The 22,278-nt window shown below is 41.8% G+C and overlaps 4 protein-coding genes and 1 long non-coding RNA gene across 11 annotated transcripts in view; 3 read left to right on the top strand and 2 right to left on the bottom strand.

Moving 5' to 3' along the window:
* Positions 1 to 412: 412 nt before the first annotated feature.
* On the bottom strand, positions 413 to 4,115 carry LOC131129648 (uncharacterized). The gene is made up of 3 exons (XR_013627287.1): positions 3,857 to 4,115; positions 2,561 to 2,704; positions 413 to 1,875 (listed from the first exon to the last, which is right to left on the bottom strand). It is a non-coding gene; the product is annotated as an uncharacterized LOC131129648 (long non-coding RNA).
* echdc2 (enoyl CoA hydratase domain containing 2) lies at positions 3,759 to 15,675 on the top strand. Of its 4 annotated transcripts, none has more exons than XM_078790129.1 (16): positions 3,759 to 4,042; positions 5,186 to 5,253; positions 5,334 to 5,424; positions 5,498 to 5,584; positions 5,659 to 5,751; positions 7,069 to 7,125; positions 7,210 to 7,272; positions 7,345 to 7,469; positions 7,806 to 7,856; positions 7,923 to 7,970; positions 8,037 to 8,064; positions 9,106 to 9,193; positions 11,288 to 11,490; positions 12,651 to 12,883; positions 14,049 to 14,116; positions 14,180 to 15,675. In XM_078790129.1, the coding sequence occupies exons 1-12, from the start codon at positions 3,832 to 3,834 to the stop codon at positions 9,114 to 9,116; spliced, it is 933 nt and encodes a 310-aa protein (XP_078646255.1). In that variant the 5' UTR covers positions 3,759 to 3,831; the 3' UTR covers positions 9,117 to 9,193; positions 11,288 to 11,490; positions 12,651 to 12,883; positions 14,049 to 14,116; positions 14,180 to 15,675. The 4 variants fall into 4 exon arrangements, with proteins under 4 accessions (XP_078646255.1, XP_078646256.1, XP_078646254.1 ...); XM_078790130.1 differs by having other exon boundaries at positions 9,106 to 11,123; XM_078790128.1 differs by having other exon boundaries at positions 8,037 to 9,193.
* Positions 8,431 to 16,129, bottom strand: zyg11 (zyg-11 family member, cell cycle regulator). The gene is made up of 18 exons (XM_058073388.2): positions 15,694 to 16,129; positions 15,455 to 15,620; positions 14,610 to 14,821; positions 14,215 to 14,532; positions 14,035 to 14,148; positions 13,317 to 13,433; positions 13,092 to 13,232; positions 12,689 to 12,865; positions 12,509 to 12,573; positions 12,161 to 12,260; positions 12,037 to 12,087; positions 11,799 to 11,960; positions 11,577 to 11,624; positions 11,285 to 11,482; positions 11,156 to 11,208; positions 10,993 to 11,090; positions 10,718 to 10,908; positions 8,431 to 9,881 (listed from the first exon to the last, which is right to left on the bottom strand). The coding sequence occupies exons 1-17, from the start codon at positions 15,715 to 15,717 to the stop codon at positions 10,730 to 10,732; spliced, it is 2,223 nt and encodes a 740-aa protein (XP_057929371.2). The 5' UTR covers positions 15,718 to 16,129; the 3' UTR covers positions 8,431 to 9,881; positions 10,718 to 10,729.
* On the top strand, positions 16,104 to 18,696 carry coa7 (cytochrome c oxidase assembly factor 7). Its single transcript, XM_058073395.2, has 3 exons — positions 16,104 to 16,493; positions 16,774 to 16,914; positions 18,108 to 18,696. The coding sequence occupies exons 1-3, from the start codon at positions 16,388 to 16,390 to the stop codon at positions 18,551 to 18,553; spliced, it is 693 nt and encodes a 230-aa protein (XP_057929378.2). The 5' UTR covers positions 16,104 to 16,387; the 3' UTR covers positions 18,554 to 18,696.
* Positions 18,697 to 19,880: 1,184 nt separating this feature from the next.
* ralgps2 (Ral GEF with PH domain and SH3 binding motif 2) overlaps positions 19,881 to 22,278 on the top strand; it is a 55,718-nt gene continuing 53,320 nt past the window's right edge. For all 4 annotated transcript variants that reach the window (XM_058072274.2, XM_058072272.2, XM_058072273.2 and 1 more), the window contains exon 1: positions 19,881 to 20,062. The gene's annotated coding sequence lies outside the window, so the exon portion shown is untranslated. The remainder of the gene's footprint in view (positions 20,063 to 22,278) is intronic.

Here is a 22,278-nt window from a genome sequence, read left to right as displayed (position 1 = left end):
CACCCCAGTGGCCATCCAGACATTTCAGGTACCAGCTCACTGCCACCCCTATTTGAGTAATGGTCTCACCTTTGCCACCCCAATGAAACATTTCTGGCTCTGCCATTGCCCCCAATGTCGGTAAAGAACAGCAACAAGAAATTAAGGCAGCACATGATGCTAGCATTTACAAACCGTAGCCTCTTTTATACTGAGATTGCACTAAATTGGTGCACCATTTCTACTATTCTTATCTGCTATTTTAGCCTACAATGATCTCTGTGTGCATATAATGTCTTGCCCTAACTAACGTCTTGGGCAGCGGCATCCTCCCAGTTGCCAAATGAATAACAATCATGTCTGTTGTGTGGAACTAAACTGCCAACACACACCAAGAAAACTATCTTGGGGAGGGTAGCACATTAAAAAGCTTTAATGTCATATGGCATTTGAAGAAAAAAAAACATGTGATTATCAGTCAAACAGCAGCTAAGCAGCCATGTGGACACTCGCCCGTATGTGCATGACAGTCAGAAGGCTAAGCAAATAACCCGAAAAGTAATTGAATTCATTGGACAAGATGAGCAGCCTTTCTCAGCAGTGGAAGATACTACTAGCTCTCACTTACCTGGAAATCCTGCTAGAGCTCTACGTATGTACTCTCACATCCAAAGTCTCCAGTAGGGGGGGTGCAGCCAGGAATTCTGGGGCCCCATAAAAAAAATACCCCCCCCCCCCTTTATTAATTACTAATTTTATTAGAACTAGATTTTTGGGCCCCCTGACAGTCAAGGGACCTTGGAATTGTCCTGATTTTTCCCCTTTATATGGCACCCCTGGCCAATTAAACAGGACCTATTATCCATTTTCACTTCACACAGGACTGTTTTGTGAACATGTAGCATTCTGGAGCTAATGCCCTGGGTTCGAAACTCCACTCATAAGAATCATCCGTATTCGTCAGGAAGGGCATCTGGAATATAAAGTGCTCAAGCCAAAATCAGTATGCGGTTCAAAAGGTCCGCTGTGGCGACTTTGAAATCAGGAAAAAGCCGAAAGAAACAAACTAAAGGTTAAGCTGGACTGTCTGCAAAACTGTTGCTGAAGTGCAACACCTTTTCAACATTACTTGGTCGTGTTGAAGAGTAAGAGTAACAATTGATCAGTGTCCTAACTCAGTTTATTTTGTAGAAGTAATCGGACTAAATGACTTCAGCAGCTGTCCGGAAGTCCTCGACATTGCTTGGGTGCATGACCAATCACAGCGGAGTGGGCTTGGCGTGCCCGGGGGAGGGCCAAGGTTCCACTGGAGACTGAATGTCTAGGCTAGTTGCAGATTGGGGAGGATAGGTTTTGCCTATGTGGACTGCATTTAGAGGTGAAAACAACATGAAAACCAGAGAGACGTCTATGTCAATTGTGAATCTGTGGGAAGATGGAAAATCCATCAGGCTCATACAAAAACATAGAAACGCATAGAAATAAGCTTAAGATATCATGCCTGCTGCAAAAGAGACTCTTTTCCTCCTTGGTTGGCTATGTAAGCTCCATGGGTCAGACGTAAAGAGTCGAGTGTGCTGCATTCAGACGCAAAGGTCAAACACAATGTCCGTGCCCTGAGCGCATCAATCACTTGTGTTGTCTCGCTCCTTGGCAGACACATGCACCAACAGGATCACTCTGACTCATGCCCTGTCACCAACCACCACCGGCAGGCCTTGCCATGCCCAAATTCTGCCCGCTGGCGGGCGTTGATGAGGCGGACGCTAGACGTGTGTCTTCGGCCAGACAGCCAGGGAGGGATGGAGTAGTGGTAGGAGTCACAGGAGGAAGAAGAACGTTATAGAGTCAAGCGAAGGTCAACAGAACCACTGTCTGAGATGAGGCTGCCCCCTGCTGGATGGGAGGGAAAGCGATGCAGCTTTATTGGACCAAATGAAAAAAATCAGACTTCCTCTACACGTCAGGAGCGCTTGCTGTTTTTAAGAGCATACTGGAAAAAGTAGACTATTCAAATATCCTTTATATATCTGCTTATTTTGGATCTACTGAAACAGATTTTCACGCAACATGACTGCTGTTTTTAAGGACCGACTGCAAAAGATGCTAGTCAAGCATCCTCTATTTTCATATATGTATAACATACTCTATAGCAACATATTGGAAAGCATAGGAAAGTATTTCTGTTTGCTGTTTTTTGGCGTCTATTAAAGAAAATGCTAAGTCAAAGATCTATTATATGTCTGCTGTTTTTAGAGATACACACAAACTGTGAGTGAAGATCAATTCTACGTCTGCAGTTTTTAGGATCTGCTGAAAAAAATGCTAGTAATCTACAGTATGACACGTGAACACTGCTGTTTTTTGGGACCAACTGAAACAAATGAAAGTCAGAGCTCCTTAAAATGACTGTGTTGTTAAGGACCTACTGCAAAAAGAGACTCTCTATGACGTGGTCACTCTGTTTTTAGGGATCTACTGTAAGAATGCTTCTCAAAGATCCTTTTCTTTAGTTTCTGTTGTTTTTAGGGATCTCACTGTCCATAAGTCACAGGTTGTGTCTCAGGGACACGACTCTTACCTTTCAGTTTTCCATCTCACTGCGTGCACACATGAGAAGGGCAAGGCACACCGCGGGGCCTAACGGAACAAACGGTGTTGACTTGTTGCCCTCCAGGAGTAGAAGCTTGCTGAGCCATCAGGTAGTATTTCAGTGCAACAGAAGCTGCAGACAAACACAGACCTCAGTCCTATTCTTTTACATCTCCGCATTACAGCGAAATACCTCATTACACCTGATTTATTTACATCAGTTTGTCTGCGCACACACACACACACACACATACACAGCCGTCTCTGCTCAGTCAGTCATGTCAGTGTCTGGCGGTAATGGCATAACCTGTAAAGACCTGCTCAATAATGCATAGTCATGGCAGCTAGCCTGATGGAAAAGCCTCTGTGCTTTGTGTGTGTGTGTTTCAATCCCTAAACGATTCTAACCATGAGTCTAACGATGCTACTTTAAACCCAAGCCACAATGTTAAACGTATGTAACAAAAATGGTGAAATTTCTACTCTAATAGAAGCTGTACCACAGTAAATCCACTAATTAAACATCAAACCGCAATTAGACTAAATAAATACAAATAACAGGTGGTGCCCCTAATGTATATTATAATATGCTTATTTATTGTATATCTAAAATATTTAAATATGTATTATATATATATATATATAATATATATATATATAATGTGTATATATATATACACATTACAATATCTTACACATATGTATGCTTAGTGGTGTGTTTATAATACATTCTAATAATTATAATATTATTATAATTATTATAGTATAGTATTATAGTACAGTATAGTACAATATACTATAGTATACTATAATATAATATAGTATATAATATAATATACTACTATACTATAATAATAAGCATAGTATATATATATATATATATATATATATATATATATATATATATATATATATATATATATATATATATATATATATATATATATATACATATATATATATACATACACATTTGTACAAATAAACAACTTCCCTTACTAAAATGCGTAAAACGATGTTTCTCATGTCCGAGCCAAAAAGTTGCACCTGAACACTACACTACTACGAATCGTTCATACTCATCAATTCTAGTCTAGTCTAGCACGTTAGCTGCGTTCAAAAACTATTAGACAACATAATCGGAATGTTACTTGGCCATGTTAATCAAGCCCCTCCCCGACAGGAAAAATAAAGACACTCCCAGCAACTTCACGGAACTGCGTCACTCTCCTTGGAGAAACGTGAACGATAACAGATAGCATGTTTTCGCTTCTTCGTTGCCTACCGACGACCAGGTGCGTGTTGTCGTCGCGGGGTCGGCTGGCCGGTTCTCGCCGCTTCGACGACCGAGCTGCACGGGAAGGTGCTCGAGTGTTGGCCGGCTTTGGTGGTTCTCACTGCCGCACACAGCACACAGAGCCTACAGGTGCTGTGGAGGTTGACCTAAGGAAACTACGTGGGGAAGACGATGGTAGGAACACCCTCTCATGTTGTTCAAATACATGCAAACACAGTAGTACACGATGCGATGTACTCATACTCAAAAGTTCCTCAAACACACCACTGATATAACCCCTAATGGCTGTTAGCAGTACAACGATCCCATCAGGACAATCTGATGGGACACTTCAAAGATACTCACATCAGACTAACAGAAAATATTAGTTTGGAGCCACGTTTGTGATTAAACCGTTATTGAAATACTTGAACAAGAATCCTGTCGTTGATCACACAACTCTTTTAAAGTTATACATTTAGTTATAAAGTTACACATTGTTTAACTTTCAAACTAATTTTGTCCAATTTTAATAAAGAATCTTGTTTTTAAAAATGTCATCTGAATGTAGTGTTTGCAATTATTTTTAAAGTTATAACATCAGAAATATATATTTATATGTAATATGCTTCAGTATTATTTTTATATACTTTTGTAATTTAAAAATATACTTATTTACTTATTTTTAAACTTTATTATTAAAATAATATTTTGTTTTATATATATATATATATACAAGTATTTTGTTTATTTTATTATTTTGGAGTTAATATAAAATAGTGATTTTAATGTAAACATTTTTTTACATATATTAAATACAATTATGTTTTCAAAATATTTTATTATTTATGAAAATAATATATTTGTCTGGTATGTTGGAAATACAAAAATCTACTGCTTTGGCATTTCTTTGTTCATTTTTAATAAGAAAGTATAAAAAAGTTTATATTACTATTTTACAAAATATACAACAATCTATAAATACATTTTAATATGTTTTATATTTATGCATGATTATTGAAAATCATATACAAACAGTTTAGATTTTGTACAATTAAGGTATATATACAGTATATCAGTTTAATATACTATACTTTTTTCATTCTATTTAATCTTGTTTTTATTGTTTGCTGATTGGCTGTGGGAAGTCACATGGTTCTCCTGCCTGACACCGAGCCATGTATAATATTTGACCCTTGTCCCAAAATTTTCTCCTCATTGACACAACAGCAAAGCCAAACATTTGCAGCGCCACGTGAACAACTGGTCGCTGACATCGGCCGCATTGTGTTTATTTACAACAAACCAGGACGAGCAATCACTCTTTGTCTTTTCCAGGTATCGTGGAGGTGCTCATGTGTCGACACAAGGCCCGAAATGCTCTGGGTCATGTGTTTGTGTCCCAGGTATGTCCTCACACACACACAGACACACACACTCGGGTGGGTTTGGGCATGCCGGCTAAGTGAGATGTTTGTGTGAGCAGATGAGAGCGCTGATGTCAACCCTGTCCAATGATGACTCAGCAGTGCGTGTGCTCATCTTCAGGAGTTTAGTTCCTGGTGTCTTCTGTGCAGGTGGGCTAGCCTAATTGGCCCAATGATCGATGCCGTGAGAAAACCTAAATAATGGTGTTATGTCTCCTTGCAGGCGCCGACCTGAAAGAACGAGCACTGATGGATGACCGAGAATCCGATTTGTTTGTTCACGGCCTGCGGAGCCTCATGACTCAAATAGGTATGAACAAGAAGAGTGTAGAATGACTTAGTACTAGTACTATTACTACTACTTGCGTGTTTTAATTCAATCAGCCTCGCTGCCCATGCCCACCATAGCAGCCATTGATGGAGTGGCTCTGGGAGGAGGACTGGAGCTTGCCTTGGCCTGTGACCTTCGCACTGCTGGTGAGTCACGTGACGTCTTTAGATTGCTATATGATTAGCAGGCTTCGCGACACATCTTAAAATGCAAAGTGTGAAAAAATAAAAGTGGAGATAAAGTGGATAAAACTTGGAGGCACACACACCCTTTCGAAGAATTTGTGAATTATTTCTGCTACTTTCTTTTTATATTCATTGTGCAAGGTTACGGTTATCGTTAATAACCGCCGGGAGGAGCAACTGAATGAACTATATGACACATATACCTGCCCCATGCATGAGCTCGCTCGCTGTGGGCTTTACTTTGCAGATTATTTCATTCTGTTCATTTTTATCATCATAAATAACTGGTGGGGGAGTGATTGCATTATCTATATGACACACGTAGCATGTATGGCACCGTGCAGGATCAAGCCCACTGTGGGGTTTGACATTGTGCATTATTTCAAGTCATTCCCTTTGATTTTTATTGTACAACGTGGTGGTTATCATAAATAACCGGTGGGAGGAGTGAACTATATTTTACTATACTTTATTTTAAGTAATTCTCTTCTATTTCGGTAATACAATGTGGTAGTTAACCAAATAACCAATCGTAGGAGTGGTAGGTAGGTAGGTAGGTAGGCAGATACTTTATTCATCCCCATGGGGAAATTTGCATGTTCCAACATACTTTGTAGAAGTAGAATATTAAAAAAAACAAAAACGATATATAACACATGTTGGCCCCTTGCATGAGTGAATGTACTGTGAGCTTTAACTTTGGGGGGTATTTCGAGTCAGTCATTCTGTTCATTTCCTATAATGGAAGGTGGTGGTTATCAGAAATAACTGGTGGGAGGGGCGATATCATGAACAATATGCATATGTAACATGTATGTCTCTCTGCGTGACTGACTGTGTGTTATTTTGACTCGCTCTGTTCTTTGCTATTGTGCAAGGTGGTGGTTATCATTAATAACTGGAGAGAGGAGCCATGATGTTAGTTATGACTCAAAGCATTGATGCTGAGTATGAAAATGATCATAGAAGCTTTATTACATGTGTGTCAGACATCGTAAAAGGGTGAGTAGTTTTGCTTTTTGCATATGGTTCTTCATTTATTTTTACACTTGTGTGATCACTCTACTTAGTCATGATGAGCATTTTTATGCATCAAACCTTGCATATTTGGCCCTTTAAATCCACACGATGGGTAGAATCTGTGGCTGAGCGAGGTTAGCAGGTGTTGTTGACATGAGGAATCAGTCAGAGGTTATGTCGCCCCTCGCCGTCTTAATGACGCTCATCGGCAACCCACCTTCACTCGTCCTTCTGCTCTGGTTTTTGTCCCGAGCTCAGCGTATTCGGCACAGATGGGCTTGATTGAGACGACACGAGGGCTGCTCCCAGGGGCAGGTAAGACATCGCACACTAACGCCGTATAAGGACGTTTTTTTCCCGCCAGTGGGGCTGACCTTGAGGTGGCCTTGTGCGACGCAGGGGGCAGTCAGCGGCTGCCGCGCACCGTTGGCATCACTCTGGCCAGGGAGCTGATCTTCACAGGTGCTAACACAACAATCACTGCATGGGACGGTCATGGAGTAGTCACGCAGCATGCTTGCCTTTCTTCGTCAGGGAGGCGCGTGGAAGGGCGGGAGGCATTGGAGATGGGCCTGGTGAACCGAGTGGTGGAACAGAATGAGACTGGAGACGCCGCTTACTCAGAAGCACTCACCCTGGCCAGAGAGATCCTGCCGCAGGTTTGAACACCTCCAATTCATCCCCTCCACCTCCAGGCAACTCCCTCATCATCTTCCTCCTCATCCTTATTTTTTTCTTAATAACCACCCATCTTTACTCCTTCCTCAACCCCTCCTCTTGTCTTTCTCTCCGGGCTTCTGTCGTTCTACATTTCTTCTACTCCAGCTCAGATGCCTGAAGTCAGCCGGGCCAGGGTTGAGAAATGGGCCAACATGCTACATTTATAAACACTGACAATGACCACTAATGAGCTCCAATACTATTACACATCTGCCTTCACAAAGATGATAATGCTGACGTTTGATTGGTGGAACTGTCCCTGTCTCGTCTTTCAGGCTCCCATCGCTGTGCGGATGGCAAAAGAGGCAATGAACAGAGGCACTGAGGTACACTATGATGAGAAGTTTTTTTGTTGTTGCACTTGTGTTGTGACTGAGTTTTTACTGCATTAGGTTGACATTAACTCAGCGATGGCGATAGAGAGGATGTGCTATGCTCAGGTAAGAACAACTTGTTAGTGTCTGGTGCAGGTGTACCTAATAAACTCGTTGGTGTGTCGTTTTTAGGTCATCCCCACACGGGACAGACGCGAAGGTATGGCGGCATTCATAGAGAAGCGACCTCCGCGATATATTGGCAAATAATTTCATCATTTTGGGTGATGAACCACTTTTTCATATACACTTTTATATGCTTACTAAGCTGAAACCACTACACTAAATCATTCAGGATGACGAAATTCAATAAAACAATGTAAACGTATACATTCTTTATTTCCTAAGTGGGGAAAAACAAACCTTATAAAAACGTATCAAAGATACCAATAACCATAGTAATGTCATACAGCAGTTTAATGCGCCAAAACATGATATGATTTAGACCAAACATTTTCTGGAAAAACAAATTTGTAAACAATTAGTAAAGATTTCGTAGTTCATCTTGCATTATTTCCTATGTTTGTTTGTTTTTCAAACATCAAACAACTTGGAAGTCAACCAGCATCCCCAAATGATTTGTGGTTAACTTCAGAGTTTCAAATACAAGAGTTTTGATGAATGAATATTTTATTTCAGGTTATATCTAATGGGAAAATTGGAACAACCTGTATGTGTTCAACTTTGGACTGTATTTGTATAACTTATTTTACATGGTCAACCAAAGTTTTCTGGAAAAAATATGCCTCAAAAGTTAAAACCTGGCAGTTTTGATGAATGAATAATTCAGGTCACATTATTTCTAATGGGAAAATCTGAAATTTGAACATTTTGGAAGTTGGAAGGTTGGTCTTGGTGGAAGGATATTGTGGTAAACCTTGGGAGGGTTCGCTGTGTACTTATTTTATACTTGTACTTGTACAAGTATAAAAGTGTACTTGTACATTTATTTTTATGACTTAACTATAGTTGAACGCCTCATAAGTGTTGGAATTTGGACTTCAATTGTGGAGGTTCCACTTCTTTTGACACCTTAACTATAATGGAATGCCTTATATGGGAGTTTCGATGAATGAATGATGTACTTTTCATTATTTCTATTGGGGAATGTCTACAATTTGGAAGTCAACAAGCTTCACGAGAAAGACTGAAATGTGGAGGTTCCACTTTTCCACTGTACTTCTTTTTTGCACTTCCTCAGAAGCCGTATAGCATGTAGAGTTGAACCAAAACGTTTTGCTTTTTCCTGATGGGCACAAGTGACAGCAAAGAAGAAAAAGTGGTGGCAGGTAAGTGTTTACTCGACCTTTTAGATTGTGTGCCTCTATTGTTGTTGTTTTTTTTATTATTACAATCACTGAAATTTTCAGGAAAAAAGTCACTAGTACAATACTCAATACAATAAATTCAAGTCGTTGATGAACAAGCCAATACCTCTTCATAATGCTATGTACATAATTCCATAATAGCGCTTTTTAAAAATGCACACAAACATGCCGACAAGCTTACCAACACATGTAGTACATGAGTACAGAGAGTATTGCCAGTGCAGTATGAGCAGCCTACAGACCCGTATATGGCCATATTGTTTTATTATTTACAGCATAAAATCTCCCTCAGCAAGCAGACTGCCCCGCCTCTTGGAGAGGGAATACCTGTAGCACAGGTGTCCCCAAACTGAAAAGTCCCAGCATGCTCCAGACCACACATCATGCTGTATTATTATTATTTTTTTAATCCATAGTCAAAGTACAAGTCCATAAATGCTGAAGTCTCATTAATTTTTAAGCATACATGACACATTCGCTGAAATATATTTTTTGTTTTAAAACCAACACAAAGGATATAAATAAGCTTGGTGTGTTTTTGTGCAAAGAAATGCGTACCCTCTGTCCTTTGTATTTGTACAATTGGGGGATTCTTGATAAGAATCACATCCTATACTGCTTGATCATATCCTCTTCTTTAGGAAGTTACCTGAAAGAGAAAATAGCCACTGTTACACAGAAATCCGACAAAACAGCAAAACAAAATCCGGCATTTATTATATTCCTTTACACGCATGTGGCGTCCTGCCTCTGTTACAGCTCTTTTACTACCTCCAAAGAAGGAAAAATGTTGCTATCGTTTATACAGATCATTGATGTGTGTGGAAAAAAAAAAGAGTGTTAAACTTTCCCTGTCCGAGCAAATGAGGCATTCCCTGACACACCGGCACTGTCCTGCCACTGTACCTACCTCTGAAGTAGGAAAAATGCAGGGGAAATGTGATGCCCCTGTTCTGTGTTGGTGCCAATCATATAAAGCAATGACACGAGAACAAGTCGGCTTGTTCTTGCGAAGTGAGTCTTCGGTTTTAACCAATATACGGTATTTCTCTACTGCCTTTCCATAATTCCCTTACACACAGGCACAGTCTGTCTTGTGCGAGTCTTGGCTGTCAAACTTCACAGCCAAGGCCCACTTTTCCAGCGTTAGTAGGGAAGTAGGCAAAATACCAGTTCGATCATTTGTCTGTGCCATTTATACAGAAGATATGGAAAAAGGACGGATATTGAAAAGTTACATCTCAGCTGCCAAAACTATCCCGTTATTCTCAGTTGATGCCTTTTATACAGAAATGTGTCCTGTGACCTGCATTTCTAGCTTTCCCTTCCACACAGACGTCATCCCGCTTCTGTTATGCCTCTGGAATAGGAAAGATTCCGAGTGAACATTTGTCCCTTGCTGTTCTTCCATTTTTTTCTGTACAAACGACACCGACATGCCGTCTTTAATGGACAGAGGATGTTGCCAAAGAGCGTGTGTCTCACCATTTTGGGAGTTCATAGCGGTGGCAGGCGGCGTCCGGTCAGCTTCCCCGTACGTGACCGATGACGTTCAAGACTCTCCAAAATGCTCTCGGTCAACAGTTGGACATCTGGGTGGGTTTGCGGGTTGGTGTGAACGCGCTCCAGCTGCTGAAGGCCACCTTCGTCCAACAGCATGCTGCAGTAGCGCAAGGCTGCGTGACACAATATTATTATTATATGAAGCAATTTATCAGATGAGATCCCATACAAGAGCTGTATGAAAGCATCTCTCTTACCATTCTTGCTGCAGACATGTTGCATGGCCCACGCCGCCCACAGCTGCACCCCAGGCGTGTGGAAGCACTCCAGAAGTGGAAAGAAGGGGTTAAATGACCTGCAGGATGAAACATATTGGAGTATATTTCCTGTATTCTGACTTCTTTCAAATGTTTAGCTCACCTGTAGGCTACCATCTCACAGTCGGGTGCGGGCCACTTCATGATGACGCCGTGCTAGCAGAAGACATGCTGTGAGGACCGGCTGCAACCTTTACCCACATTTCTGCACACTGTCATCGTTTTCTCTTACCAGCTGCTCCAGCAGCGAGGATCTGAGGTCGGGGCTGAGCGTCCACGCGTCCTTCCCTCGTGATGTCAGGTGTGCCAAGATGCCCGCAGCGAAGTAGCTCACCTCCACTTCTGGACTGTGCAGCAGGGTCCTGATGTGGTCCAGGAAGGTCTGCACCATCAGCTCGCCGTGCAGCTCGCCCACTTCCGCGATGTTGTTCTACACAGGTGATGTTAGCATACAGCGTTTCGCTGTTTTCAATTAGCTTGATGTATATTTTTAATGCAGTTCTTTAAGAATAGAAGTAGCTCACCAGTAGACCCAGAACCTTTTGCTGAATGGACGACTCGTTAGGGAAGGACTGCAGACAAAGGAGGGCGTTACTTGTCCAGTCATATTTTTTTCATTGTACTTTTCTTAAAATTAATGTTAAAATCTCGGCTCGATCTCGTGGACCCAAACTTTTGCATAAAATGACTTAATGCCTTAATAGAATTCCTACTTTACTCTAGTATCATTTTCTGTGGTGTTGTACCTCTAGAACCTTGATAAACAGATCCAGTCCTTGGTTCTCGATGAAATGGCGACAGGTTGTTGGTGATTCGTCAGTAAGATTCCACAGGGCGCTGAGTGTAAATTTGAGGGTGGCGTCCACCATGCCCTGTGTGGCTTTCTGACGCACAATGTGGAGGAGTTGCTACAGCAAGCAGACAGTATTTCCTATCAGACTTTATCCCGACGTCATTACAAGGTAAGGAGGGCCGTCTTCTTACCTTGACGATGGACAGCTCTGCTCCCAGCTGAGCCGTTTGTTCTGTGGACAACTGAAGATAAAATAAGCCGTATTAGAATCAAACATTTGTAAATGTATAATATACCCGTGACAGCTTGATGTACCTTAGCAGCCAGAATGGAAATGATTGCTACAGCCATCCTCTGCATATTTTGGTCCTCGTGATTGCAGAGCCACTGCATCACCAGCTTAGCAGCTTCAAACCTGTCAAAACATATAAAACCATCATTATAACTACAGAGAGAACCAAAATTAATTTCAATACATGGTAGGGTTTCACGGAACACTCGGTTTATGAGACGAGACATGAGATTGGGTCTACAACGAGACAAGAGGAGAATTTAACATTACTTTTAAGAAAAAAGTTTTGTGGAATGTGGCTCTTGTGCATGTGTACCTAATGTTGTGGCTGGTGAGTGGCCATTATTTTATTTCTGGGCCATGATACCAACCTGTTAAATGGCACCTCTTGCAAAATCCGGTCACTGCAAAGAGACAGCAGGCAGTTCTTCTGCAGCTGAAGGTGGAAAAAAATGGTGCATGAATGAAGATTCGATATGAACTATAATTGTGACGTGTCTACTTCATCTTTAGTGCTATATGGAATCCATTTGGCGTCAGGGTGAAGCTACCTGTTGGTGGTTGGGGAACGTCCTCATGGCTTCCAGGAGCAGCTGAGTGACGGTGCTCAGCAGCCGAACCGGCATGCCGGCTGCCAGGTCCTGCTTGGTTAGGTTGAACACGCAGGCACTCGCCGCTAACTGGACATTGAGAGTGGCAGGGTGGTTCTTCATGCCTAAAACTACCAGCTGGAAGCCACAGAGGAGGTACATAGTTGGACAACGGGTCATTGAGGAACTGGGGGAACTTTAGCTCTGTTTACACCAAGCAGTAGAGTTTGGTGTGTGTGTATTTGCAGTTTTTGACAGTAACGCGCAGATGAGCTAGTTTTTACATAACAGGGGACCTTTAAAATTGTACTGAACTGTAGGACTTCGCGGAAAGGTGGTTTTAGGTACAACAATGTGTTTGAACCTTAAGAATGTCAGGTCGAGGTTTCTCCATGACGTGTGTGAGACTGAAGAGATGGAACAGAGCCTCTCTCACAAAGCCCTCCCTCTCGCCGTAGCGGCGCAGTGCCTCGCAGATCTGCATTTCATTGGCTTCCCCCGTGACCTAATCAATCACATACAAACATAAAAAATGTTAAATCAATCAATTCAACAGCAGTTAGCTACTGTATGCAAAACTAAATCCTACTTTCAGGTTTCCGTCCCCAGAAAGAAAGTCGGAAAAACCTGCGTCTGTTGCCAAAAGTCCCACAAAGGTCATTCCGGGTCTTTCCTCAACAAACGCCTTAACAGCAGCATCGGTTACCTGCAAGGTTTACACACAAAAACAAACTCTAGAATCTACGGCAAACTCTATTATGATATTTATAAAAAAGAATAATCACAATTCACACCAGCAACAATTTAAAAAACTGTCAGTCTCCTATTGCAAAGTCCTAATCTGAATCCTACTAAAATGATGTGGCATGACCTTAAAAAGGCCCTTCATGCTGGAAAACCCTCCAATGTGGCTGAATTGTTGCAGCTAAGCGTGGCCCAACCAGTTATTAGGTTTAGCGGGCAGTCACTTTTTCCACAAGTGGGGCCATGTAGGTTTTTTTTTAGTCCCTTAATAATAAAAAGATTCATTTAAAAGCTGCATTTTGTATTCAGCTGAATTGTTATTGACTGATGTTTACATTTGTTTGATGATTTGAAACATTTATGTGTGACAAACCTGCAAAATAAAATCAGTAAGGGGCAAACACTTTTTCCACACGACCAAATATATATATTTAACAATAACGCTTCATATTTTTTCAATTTAAAAACTTCAAAAACTTTTTGAATTTTGCAACCCGAAGCAAAATGCATGAGGGGACAAAGTCTTTTTTACGATTCCCCTGAAACGTCAATCATAAGCATACCTGTTTCCTTCCAGACACATCCAGGGAAACCAGAGCAGGAAGTATGCCGGGTTGTCCGAGCAGCTGACGAGCAACGTCGGAGGTAAACTGTTTATCATCGCTGATGTCCAGGTGCTGAATGCATTAAAAAGGGTTTATCTCAAAGCTTTTATCATAAAGTCCCGCCTCCCGTCCACCAACCTGCAATACATCCAACTGTCCGATGACGCCCAGCAGCTGCGCGGTGCTCATCTCCAGCCTCTTGAGCTGGTGCAGCGTCAGCGAGCGCAGCCTCTCCTTCAGGCCCAGCAGCGGGTTCAGGTTGGTGACCGACGTGTTGGACAGGTCCAGACTCTCCAGCCGAGGCAGGGCACACACGTCTGCCAGGCCTGAGTCGTAGAAGTCCACATTGGCCAAGGACAGCGACCGCAGGCCCTGGAGGGAGCTGAAGCCATGTCGGGTGGGCTCTTCCAGGGAAGACATGGTGAGGCCCGTGAGAACAAGTCGCTGGAGGGATTCCTGCAGGATGGGACACAACACCATCTGTCATTGCAAGCCAACGTTAGAGAGAGTGCAACCAAGGCGACTTAACACACTTGACAGTATTTATTAGTGGCCAGTCCATGCAGAATATCAGGGATGGTGAGGTCTGCATTGACCCTGGTTGCATCCAGCTCGGAAAGCCTGTGAGGACAAAGGGCTCTCTGGAAGGCCTCAGCAGATATCCGTGCGGTGCGGATGCATGCTCGCCTCAACCGCAGGTACTCGCTGGTCCGAAACACACCAACTGTGCTGTCATTCAACAGACCTGTGGCAAGGACATACCGTATGAATTCACAAGTTTATTTCAATAATATTATGAAATAATATTATAAAGCTGTATTCTGGTTAATATTGCATTAACATTACAGCTTTGTTCCCACAATAACGTGACATTATTCTGCTAATATTGCAGCATTTATCTCAAAATATTATGGCACTATTCCTGTAATATTGTGACTTTATTCTCATATTTTTTTATCATTCTTGTAATATTAGGACTTAAAAAATACCAAAATGCAAACCACATGCTTCACTATAAGGCAGGAGAACTGTGTGATTTCTTCCTAAAATATAACACTAATTGTACTAGCTAGCAGCTTTTAATTGACCTTCAACATCCCAGTCAATTGGAGGTTCACACAAATAAGTGCTCAGGCCTTAATGAAAATGGCTAGACTTAAAAATATTGAAATGCAATTCTACAGACATGCAGTGCTACCTCTTGGGAGGTTTTGGGGTCACAAATGTTAATAGTGCCACATCATTGTCATAACAGGATTGTGTAAGTGAGTTTGTTTACATCTGTTTAGTAAAATGATGTTGTGTGATTGTACAACACATAAACAATGGACAGGCCCATCATTGTCAATATTAGGATGAGATTTTGTGGCGTGTTTACCCTCTGTGGCCATTTTAGCCAGCAGCTGGTCTGCGAGCTCTTGGGGGAAGAGTACAGCCTCCCTGAAACACAGAGATCCATCCGGACGCTTCACGCAGAAACACTCCAGGTTCTGGCTCACAAAGGTCAGGCAAAGGTCTGTCAGACCTGCCGGAGACGCCTCATCCTGCAGAACAACACGCTGCTACTTTGCATTCATGCTCCTTATCTTTTACAATAAAACACGAAGCAAAACCTACCGTGTTGAAGAAGCTGCAGGCCATGGTGGTGAAACTACAGCTATTAGATGATGGGCAACACAAAAATCTGATCCTCCCTAGTTGGTGTAGCTCCAACCCGACTGGCGTTGGCGCTGACGGGTCAACTTGCCGAAAGGTCCCGCTGAGTTGCAGGAGGTGACAGCCAAGAGGAGACGATCGGTAGCACCGAAACAAGCTAACTAGTTAGCTAGCTAGCTCACCTGTTGTCGCCTCCGTTCGCTCTCCGAGCCACAACGTTGACGGCTGCCCACTTTGCTGCAAATCATGTTTGGAGGATGACAACCTGAACACTGTTAGTTCCGTAAATAGAACCAGCGTGTATACTTATGACATACGACTGAGTCTATATTTGAAGTGACAGACTGTAAACAAAGGTCATAACACCGGAAGTACAATAACTGAGGGGGCGTGGCTACGGGACGCTGTGAGGGACTGTTACAAACCAGGAAGCTTTTGCTTCGTCTCACGCGTATTGCCTATTACTTAATTACTGGAAAATAACAAAAATATTTGTGTGTAATTTTTATTGTGTGTATTTAGCATTCTATCACACATATACAGTTTCGGTGCTGGCATATTTAAAGCTTTTCTCTTGAAACATAGGTCGCTTATGGCACAGCAAGGTCACAACGAGCTGCTGAGGTGAGATTATTTTACACACAAGTGGAGCCAAATGGCAGGACTCATTAACTTTGAAGATGAGAACGAAGTGAAGCAGTTTTTGGATAATTTGGGGGTGGAGTACAGCTTCCAGTGCTACAAGGAGAATGACCCAGAAGGTAAAACACAACTCGGACAGATTATGTCCAAATGTGTATCGTTAGCCACATTAGTGTGCATCGACTACCAAGCTCTTCAAACATAAAATAATCCGATAACACATAAACACAATAACAATGGGAAAATACTGCAAATGCCAAAACCACACATAAACACCCGCTGAAAAACGCATGAGAAAAACACTTCAAATTAATTGAAAATGTTGTGATTTTCGATGTTGATTTTCACAAATATCTGTGTGTTTTATGTTGTGCTGTTGCATTTTTTTCGTATTGTCAGGTTGCCAGAGGTTAGCAGACTACTTGGAAGGAGTGAAGAGAAACTTTGAGTCTTCTGCACAAGTTTTGAAACAAAACTGTGAGAAAAATGGCCATGCAGAGAGCTGCTACAAGCTGGGCGCTTACCATGTCACAGGCAAGGGTAAGAAAAACACAATGGTTCTGTTTAGTTGTTTATTTGTCTGCAAGGATCACAGTCACAGTGGATGATTCCAAATTTGTGCTAAGATTTGACAGACCAGACCAGAAGTTATTTGCATGTACTGTCGCTGTGAGTTGAGTTGTCAAGTCGTACGTCGGTTCTCCATTGTCAGTGAACAAGTAATGGAGCACTCCATGTATTTTTTAATTGTCATTTATATAGTGATACCTTGGCATCGAAGTGCCCCAACTAACGAGTGTTGATATGCGTTGATATATCTCTCGATTGTTTCTTTGCTTTGAACAGTGAGATAAAATTTGGGTTACTGGCTGGCATAGTAAAGGACAACTAAAAACTTAAAATTATCTTTCAAATGTACATTTATTATTGATAAAAATGTGTTTCTATCTGTGATAAATTAATATTAATTATGGACAGCATATGATTAATACAATATTTAAATGGAGTGACAGCCCTAAATATTACATAGTTTTTTTCTTGCCACATTACTAGTTTATTCTTGTAATACAGTGTTCACCTGCTACATCACAGTTCATCTTTCACTGATATTCTTTAAGTACAAATTTGCATATTTTTTAACCGCGTACAAACGTACATTGTGTTCTGCATCTTTGTGCTGTATTAGAGCAATTTATCAGTGCTTTGTTGTGTGTCTGTTATTGTAATTACTACCGCTACCAATAGAGGGTGTTGTATACTCATGTGAGAGTTGAAGATCGTGCAGCTCCACCTCTTCTCAATATGTGCTTAAGTGCCTGTATGAGCATATTAATAACCCACAGTAGACAATAGCCGGCTGGATATGGAGCCATAACAGTCCTATTTCGCCAAACATAGAGCCCACCCATTGTGTTCTGCTTCCTGATTGACTGTAGACCAATCAATTGTCAATCAATCAATCTCCTTTGTGCCATTTCCTGCTGTGAGCTGCTAACCACCAATGAACAGTAGAAGAAGCTCACCGGCGAAATCAATCTTCGGATGGAGGAGGACAACAGCAGGTGCAATTTTTTAACAAGGATACATAAACGCTACAGTGGTAGGCACCAGGATGAGGCACGCTCAGAGGAGTGAATGCTCGTGTATGAGAATAGTATACAAAGTGTATGGTGAGGGCTTTTACGGCCTTAAAACATATTCAATAAGTGTAAACAAATAAATGGTCTCACCAGGTGGAGTGACAGAGTGTCTAAAAACAGCCTACTCCTGCTTCCTGCGCTCCTGCAACGCCCAAGGAAAGAAGTCAATCGATGCCTGTCACAATGTGGGCTTGTTAGCTCACGACGGACGCGCCATGGAGGGAGGACCTGACCTCAGTGCGGCTCGACAGTACTACGAGAAGGCGTGTTCCGGTGGCTTTGCTCCATCCTGCTTCAACCTGAGCGCCATGTACATTGAGGGCAATTCCAAAGGGGTGGCGCCAGACATGAAGCTGGCGCTGAAGTACGCCGATCGGGCTTGTGAGCTGGGACACGTGTGGGGCTGTGCCAACGCCAGCCGCATGTACAAACTCGGGGATGGGACGGCGAAGGACGAGAAGAAAGCCGAGTTGTTGAAAAATCGAGCAAGGGAGCTGCATGGTTTGCAGAAGGAGAGGCAGCTCAAATTTGGGGAGTGACAATGTGAAATTTGTTTACACACTGTTTGAACTCCTCACAAATGTGAAGAAATACTAAATATGTTGAAATTCAGCCGCAACTGTCTCCAGTTTGTCTTCCCAAACTAACACCCTGAGCTCTCTTAAAATAAAGTTACAAATTGTACCCTAAAAACTGTCTCTTTTCTAAAAGTGTTCGAATTTCCTTCACTTTCCTTGCATCAAATCTTTTCAACCAATTAAGTTGTGATGTAGTTTTGAAAAATCATTCATTCATTTATTTTCTACATTTTCTACCGCTTATCTTCACGAGGGTCACGGGGGTACTGGAGCCTATCCCAGCTGTCTACAGACGAGAGACGGGGTACACCCTGAACTGGTCGCCAGCCAATCACAGGGCACATATAGACAAACAACCATTCACACTCACATTCATACCTATGGACAATTTGGAGTCTCCAATTAACCTAACGTGTTTTTGGAATGTGGGAGGAAACCGGAGTCCCCAAACGGGGAGAACATGCAAACTCCAAACAGAGATGTCTGAGGGTGGAAATGAACTCAGGTCTCCTAGCTGTGAGGCCTGATCTTTGTCTGAACCAGACAAAATGTGCAACATTTTCCAAAAATCTGGTATGCAGTGGAATATTTGGGCTAATGATAGAAAGCATCCTAGCCAAGTTTCAAAATATAACAGTATACTAAAAAATAAAACTAATATTTATTTCGTAGTCCAAGGTGCTTCGACTGTAAATTGGTAATTTGTTTGACTTTTTTCAAAAATCATACAAGAATGCTGCTATGTTTATGGTCAGTGTTGTAGTTTGGCCATCAGGGGGCGGTAGAATACAAGCGACACTTTATTTATTCACATAGCTGTTCCCTAAATCCGGATAATCACCACCAGGGGGCATTTGTATTGTATTGTATTTGTGAAAAGTAGCCTTTAAAAAATATAAATATGCCCAAGTAATCATAGTTACTTATTACAAGACATATAACCGTGTGTATACTGTATAAAGTGGTTTTGAGCATTTCAAATATGTTTTATGACGCCACGTCCGACTTTTGTGGTGCGTTCGTTATCTCGGGAAGTTGGAAAATTCTTAAGAAAAACCTCTCAAAAGCTTCCACTTTAATTTGATTTATTTTTTTTACCAGCGCACACTAGTTTTCAGTATCTTGACTTTAATGCTAACTATGATGAGTCGACCGTCGTGTTTTTGTGTTTACTTTCAACTGACCTCTGCAGTTGGGCTCGAAAGTATTGATATTTCCCAATGGCATTAAAAGCAACGTAATACTGTGTACTTGTTGGAAGCCCCGCCCCTCGGCCGTGCATCCCCTTAGTCCTCATTCAAAACAGAACACAGCTGTTGAGGGTGCATCGCTCTGTCCTCGGCTAATGCCTGCTTGCAACCCCCCTAAAAAAACGGTCTCCTTTCTCTGTCTGTCGTCTTCTTATGAACCCGTTGGAATATTACAGAGAGACGACCCCCCCAAAAAAAGAGAACGTCATCCGGTGCTCGGGTGAGTTATACAGAAATGTGTTAGTTTGTTATCCTTGTCAAGTAAATCACTTCTCAACCGTCGGCTTGGGTTTAGCTAGCTAACGTTTTTTTTTCTTTTTGGGGTGTGTGTGTTTGTTTTTATGTTGCGGCGTCCTCTTGTATCAAATATATCAAACAAATCCATAAGGAGAACATGAGAGTGATTATTTTGACTTAAGGTTTTTATTTCTATATCTGCGTGGATCACAATAGCTAGTTTAGTGTCAAGCCCACGCGCCCACGTGAATATATAGTAGGCCCCCCTCACACTCGTACACACACATACCATTAAAGTAGCACGGCGGAAGTGTGTTTGATATACTGCGTGCAATAAATCATGCGCTCTCCTCATCAAGCTAGCAACATGCTAATTGAGCTAGTAGCTGCGTCTTATGGCGCCAGTTGAGTCGTATTGTGTTGCCATTTTGCTTTTGTTTGTTTGCTTTCCTATTTGTGCACGTTCAAGTCGATCAGTTGGTGTTGCTACAACCGGCAGCAGTAAGGTTTTGCATGGCGGCCATACTCTGCTCATTGGCAGTGAACCCCATGCACGGTTAACCCCCCGGGGGAGTGCTTTGGGTGTGGCGGAGGTTCACCCACGAACAATGCCGTGCACTGCCACCGCCTCTCTACACTGCTAATAAATGATACATATATACATGACTGACTACTTATGAAGGTCTTCTTTGCAAAGAGGTGCGTAGAGTGGCGTAAAAAATAGGGCGATTTGAAACATAGGCACCATTCAAAGTTTGTTGTCTTGATTTCTTAAATTAAGCAGTCTTAATTGACTTTCAGCAAGCTGCTGTTTGTGAGTGCCATTTATAACTACGCATCATTGGCAATCAATAATATCAGTGCAGAGGGTTTGTTTACAACTTCTGCGCAATACTCAGCCACAGTACAATATTGACATCATATATATTGATATTATAAGTGTGTGTTCACACTTGTCACGTTTGGCCAGGTTAGAATGGACCCGAGTCAGTTAACTTTGTATGGTAAAGTGTGAAGGTCGTCCAGGACCATACAGGGGAACCGGTCTCTCTGCCAGCGGAATCTCGTCCTGAGTAAAGTGACCTAACACCAACCGCAACGAATATGGTGTCAACAAATGCAGGCGATGGCAAGAGTAATTAAAGTGTGTGCTGATTTTAAACAATGTATGCATCATTGCACATCTGATATCTCACTACATTTTATGAATGGATGGGCTATAATTTGACACCTTGGCAGTTGTAGTATCTCCATATGAAGTGGGTTACGAAGCACAGACACAGACAGTCCTATACTAAAGAGCGAGCAGTGTCAAATTTTACACAACAAGGTAGCACCAAATCAACCTGTGGTGGTCTAAATGTATCTGTGTCATCCCTTATTATAAGACAAACTCTCCTTTTCAAGACCCGATGAACATACTGTATAGTATATAGTTTTTTCATATATTGGTTGTTCATTTGATGACTGATTCACTGATCACCATTATCTTAAAGTTAAGTCACAACTCTGTTTGGCTGCATTCACACTTGTGGTCTGGACCACACACAAAAACATGCACAAATGACTGTGCAGCTTTGTGACTTATTACGTCACAAAACTAAAATATACCAAAACAAATGGAGGTCTGTTGGCTTGAATACACCCGTTGTTTATAAATTCAGTTTATTTCTTTACAGTTCAGTTGTCAACAAAAGCTTTTAAATATGCTTTTGAAAGAACACATAGTAATATTTAAGACAAGGTGTGTGGGAAGCTCTGTCTCACTCTCCCACCGTGTGTGTGTGTGTGTGTGTGTGTGAAATGAAGTGCTCTGCGGAAAATGGATGGATGGCATTTGCTTGGGTGTTACATTTGTGTTAATTTAATCATTCATGCTTCCTTCAAGGTTGAATACATTTTCTCTGTGAAAAGTCTCATAAACTAAGCTTTCTATGTGGTGGCCAGTATTGATATTTGGTGTATCCGCCTGGAGGTCTGGTTCTCAACACTTAACATATGACACACAGAGGTCATCGGTTCAGACTCATGACTGGAATGCCTTAACGTTATGCCGAAAGGGGCCCGCATCAATTTCGTGTGCTGCCCCGCTCACATCCACTGAGGAATAATGTATTTATTTTATAGCACAACGGTCTGTCATTGCACGTAGATGGAGCATTGTGTGATTGAGTGGTTATATAATACTTCAGTTTCATC

The sequence above is a fragment of the Doryrhamphus excisus genome, linkage group LG4 (assembly GCF_037039965.1).
Source record: "Doryrhamphus excisus strain RoL-2023G ecotype Guam linkage group LG4, RoL_Dexc_Guam_v1.1, whole genome shotgun sequence".
In the NCBI taxonomy this organism is placed as follows: domain Eukaryota; kingdom Metazoa; phylum Chordata; class Actinopteri; order Syngnathiformes; family Syngnathidae; genus Doryrhamphus; species Doryrhamphus excisus.
This window is presented reverse-complemented; position numbering and strand designations above follow the sequence as displayed.